At 39.7% G+C, this 5,000-nt stretch overlaps 1 protein-coding gene across 1 annotated transcript in view; it reads left to right on the plus strand.

The window, feature by feature from the left end:
• Positions 1–5,000, plus strand: part of klc1a (kinesin light chain 1a) — a 43,502-nt gene that overhangs the window by 29,245 nt on the left and 9,257 nt on the right. The window contains 1 exon segment of the mRNA XM_048250404.1: positions 107–268. Coding sequence (XP_048106361.1) covers positions 107–268 — 162 coding nt within the window.

Genomic DNA, 5,000 nt, shown 5'->3' on the forward strand with positions numbered 1-5,000 from the left:
GGTCTGGACTCGGCCCATAAGCAGCATTGATATGTGTGTGTGTGTGTGTGCAGGGTCTGGACTCGGCCTATAAGCAGCATTGATGTGTGTGTGTGTGTGTGTGCAGGGTCTGGACTCGGCCCATAAGCAGCGTGTTGCGGAGGTGCTGGGCGACCCGGACGCTCGTGAGAAGCAGCGGAGTCGTGAGAGTCTGACTTCTGACACGGTCAAGTACGAGAGCGGCCCCGATGGGGGGGAAGAAGTGAGTATGAGCTTGGAGTGGAACGGGGTGAGTACACACACACACACAGCCCCGCCAGCGCCCACACACACACACACACACACAAATATATATATATATATATATATACACACACACACATATAAATATATATATATATATATATATATATATATATATATATATATATATATATATATATATATATATATATATATATACATACAGTATGTATACATATACACGCACACACACACACGGTATATATATATATATATATATACAGCATATATAATATGGGGAGTGCCATGACAAAATGAGTCCTGTGTTGTGGAAATCCATTTGGAGAGATAGTGATTTGGATGCAGAGAGGGGCGAAAAATTACCACCACGAACACATTCCTTAAAACCTCTATTATCTTTCACTCATTGAAATATCTAAAACGACCTAGAAATAGGATTTTGAAGGCCAAATGTGTAGGCTGCGCATTAAAGTTTTGATAAAGTTGACGTTTTTCTTCCTCATTCAGACGCTTGCTGTACGTGAGAACAGGAATGTTTCCGTTTTCTTTCGTCTGATAACTTTGTGTTTTGGCTTTTAGCCTCTTCAAGCATTCATCATAAATAGGCTATCCTCTCGTAATTATTCTGAATAAATGTTCTATTTTAGCTAAGAGATTTAGGAGAAGAAACAGCCACCTAAACAGTTGTTGCTGACCAGATTCCTCACAGAGATTGCACCCGATTGGTCCGATTCAATTTGTTTTGGAGTTTTTGGCGGCCTATTTAAAAACAAAAACATTAGGCTATGCATTAAGCATTAGGCTATTGTTGTCCTTGCCGTCTTCAGAAGTTGATCGAACAGTATAGGCTACCTCACAAGTTATACGAATGCCCCACGAGTTTTACCGCCTGCGTGAATGGAGCATTTACACTTTAAAGCTGATTTTCTCAAAACTTGTTTTTTTGCTGAGATGAGGATAGCCTTTACATTTTGGCCAATATCTCTGGGTTGGCTAAACGGAACTGAACAAATGACCCCTTGTTTTAAATCCTAAAGTCTGTGGATTAGGAATATCCAATAAACCCATTTTTTTATTTTGTCAAACTGGACTCATTTTGTGGTGGCACACCCCATATATATACGGATATATACATATATACATACATACATACACACTTTTTAGATATTGTAATTGGCTGCCAAATGCATTTGATTGTATGATGGCCTCTCTAATCCAATCACAACCCAGATATCTCTCCAGCCAATCACAATCCATGTACAACTTGATTTGACCAATCATTAAAGGCTATTTCCAATGAGTGCTAACATAGTAGCATTAGCTTGGCTCACTTTACCTGGTGTTTAGAAGTTGTATGTCCTGTTGTGTGCAAGTGTGCGCGCATGTGTGTGTGTGTGTGTGTGTGTTTAGAGACTGACTGATTGACTGATAGAGTAGCTTACTCCAGTACTCTGACTAAACCCTCTCTAATTCTGTAAAGCTGAAATAACAGAACCGTAATCCACCCTCTTAGAACCACAAACTAGCACTGACTAGAACCACAAACTAGCACTGACTAGAACCACACCACTAAACCCACATCACATCCCAGACCAAACTAAACCACAACTCACCACTAAACCACATCCCACCACTAAACCACATCCCACCACTAAACCATCCCAAACCAGAGGTGGAAAGTAACGAAATACATTTACTCACGTTACTGTATTGAGTAGTTTTTCTGTGTATTTTGTATTTTTTAAGTAGTTTATAAAATCGGTATTTTAAATTTTACTTGATTACATTTTGAGTGAAGTATTGTACTTCGATACATCAAAAATCCCATCCGTTACTTGAGTAAAAAAAAAAGTTAATACTAACGAAAACAGAAAGGGAGAGAAAAAAAATGCTTCCCTAAACCACTAGCCTAGTGATAATGATCAGCGTGTAGCCTACAACAGCACATGAATCAAGCTGGCGCCATGCAGTCTTTCTGAAAGTGATGGAGATGGAGCTGGATCATGAGATGCATCAGATTAACCTATGAAAGTGTATTTTCCGCTATTCCAATGGGTTGTCTCAGTTCGTTTTAGCACCAATGATTGCGGAGATATTCAAGCAAACACCATGGGATTTTGTGTTTTGACGTTTGTGCTCACCTTTCTTGGGAAAGAAGTTTATTAGCAGTTGTTTCCCCTCATTTTGATGTCTCTCTTTTTCCTGTTTTGGCCTTTGTTTTTAGTAACCTGACTTGGCTTTCTTGGAGAAAGACATTGCACCAGCAGCACAACAATTAGCAGTCCACTACTCAACTAAATAAACAAAAGATAGACTACCTTATGAATCGTGCAGGTGGACTAAACCATTTAGCTCTTTAGCAAGGGAGAGTGAGAGTGACCTTAGACCAGTGTTTCTCAAACTTTTTTTCTGGGGACCCACTTTTTAAAAATGACAGACTATCGCGACCCAACTCGTGACTGTGGTAGTTAACAAACTAGACAGTTTTCACTATGTTTTGTATACAAAATCCAGTCAGTCAAACTTTACATTTTGTCTGACATTCATTTTGACATTTAATTTGTAAGTTAAAATATTCAGGTAAAATAAATAGATGGTGGAAATAAGTATTGAACGCTTTGTTTTTCAGTAATTAGCCTAAACTTCCAGTGCGTATATTAGAAATTTTCACCACACATTATATTAACACGCATATAAAAAATCCAAAGATAAGAATTATGTGTAATAAAGTGGAATGACACAGGGAAAAAAGTATTGAATGTTCCTACTGAAATTTCTTCAATACTTTGTGGAAGCCTTTGTTTGTAATGACAGCTTCAAGACATTTCCTGTATGACAAAACTTATTAGTCGCAGTATCAGGTGTGATTTTGGTCCATTGTTCTAAACAGATTCCAGGGTCCCTCTTGTGAATCCTGATCTTTAGTTACTTCCAGAACTGTTTAATTGAATTGAATTGAATTGGCTGCCTTCAAGTCTTTTGGAGCTTTCTCCAGAGTGGTCCTTGGCTCTTGGAATTGACTATCCTTCTGACTCCCTGGTCAGAAATATTGCGAGGAGATCCTGTGCAAGGCCGGTTGATGATGCAGTGATGTTTCTTCCACTTGCAGATAATGGCTCCCATGCTGCTTACTGGAAGATTCTGAAGTTTTGAAATGCATCTGTAACCAGTTTCATTGATATGTTTTGCAACAATAAGGTTGCAAAGGTCTTGGAGAGCTTTTGCTTTTATCCATCATGAAATGTTTCTTGTGTGACACCTTGGTAATGAAAAACCTTTTATAGCCCATCGATATGTAGGCCACTAACCAAGCTTATATTAATTTGCACAGATAGAAAGGATAACTACTCTCTAACTACTTACAGATTCCAGCTCGTTCCTTCCCTTTCCTTTGCCTTAGTGCTTTTTCTTAGCGTGTTCAATACATTTTCCCCTGTGTTATTCCACTTCATTACACATGACTCTACTTATGGAGTTGTTTGGATTTTTATGTGTGGATTACCTGAGTTATTACTAATGCCTGGTGAAAATGTTGTGCCCCTGTATTCCACTTTTCACGGGCCCTCTCCTCCATTGGGGCCCTATACTTCCCACTTTCCCCAGTACGCCCTTTAATCTGCTGAACCTTCTGCTCGTTTCCAAATATAAAAAAACTCTCTGCAACTCAACATTGGCCTGCCTGCCTCAGCTGCCTGTGAGGGGCTTTTCAGTTGTGCTGCAGGGTTGTGCACAATTCGAATTGCAGTTCTGCTTCCTGTTTGCTACCTCAATTGAAATGCAAGAGAAATTCAAGAATTGAATTGGAATTTAAGAGCCAGTTTCAATTCAATTCTGGAATTTTGCACAAGCCTGTTGTGCTGGATTACTGTTCACTGCAAAGCGACCCAAGGATGAGTGCAACTAACTTTGAAAATCAACTACTGCTCAAACTTAAAGGAGAACTCGGTGATTTTTCACATAGATCTCCATTTCTCAACGTCCTTATCAGGCAAGTACCTCCACTTTCGCGGCCATATTGCAACACTTTTGGGCACTTATCGTGCATCTATTTCGCAGAAATGCGTGTCGCGTAAGGCTTCCGACACCAATCTTGCTCCAGCAGCGAGACAACAGATGACTGGCGCGATGTCTTCACAGCACACCACTTGATTGGCTCAGTGTATTTTACAACACACCACATGATTGGCTCAATGTATTTTACAACACACCACATGATTGGCTCAATGTATTCACATGTCAACGTTTTTGCCGTGGAAGGGTTGTGATATGTGTAGAGTGCTGTATCTCCTCATTAGAAAGGCTCTGGTAAAACTGGTTGTTCTGGTACCCCCCAAAAAAAAATAACTAAGTAACTTAGTTACATTAAGTACATTTTAACTAAGTACATTTTAAATGAACTACTTTTTACTTTTACTTGAGTACATTTTCAGATCGGTATTTTAACTTGTACTTAAATAATATTTCATCAAGGTATTGGTACTTTTACTTGAGTACAATATTTTCGTACTTTTTCCACCTCTGTCCCAAACCCACTAAACCACATCTCACCAACATCTCACCACTAAACCACATCCCAAACCCACTAAACCACATCTCACCAACATCTCACCACTAAACCACATCCCAAACCCACTAAACCACATCCCAAACCCACTAAACCACATCCCAAGCCCCATCGTCCTGGTGGCCTCTCTCCTGTCCTGACTCCAGAATCTCTCGTAGGCCTAATCCTGTGTGAGTGATGTCACGCGGTGACA

Source organism: Alosa alosa, chromosome 1, assembly GCF_017589495.1.
Source record: "Alosa alosa isolate M-15738 ecotype Scorff River chromosome 1, AALO_Geno_1.1, whole genome shotgun sequence".
NCBI classification, from domain to species: Eukaryota; Metazoa; Chordata; class Actinopteri; order Clupeiformes; family Clupeidae; genus Alosa; species Alosa alosa.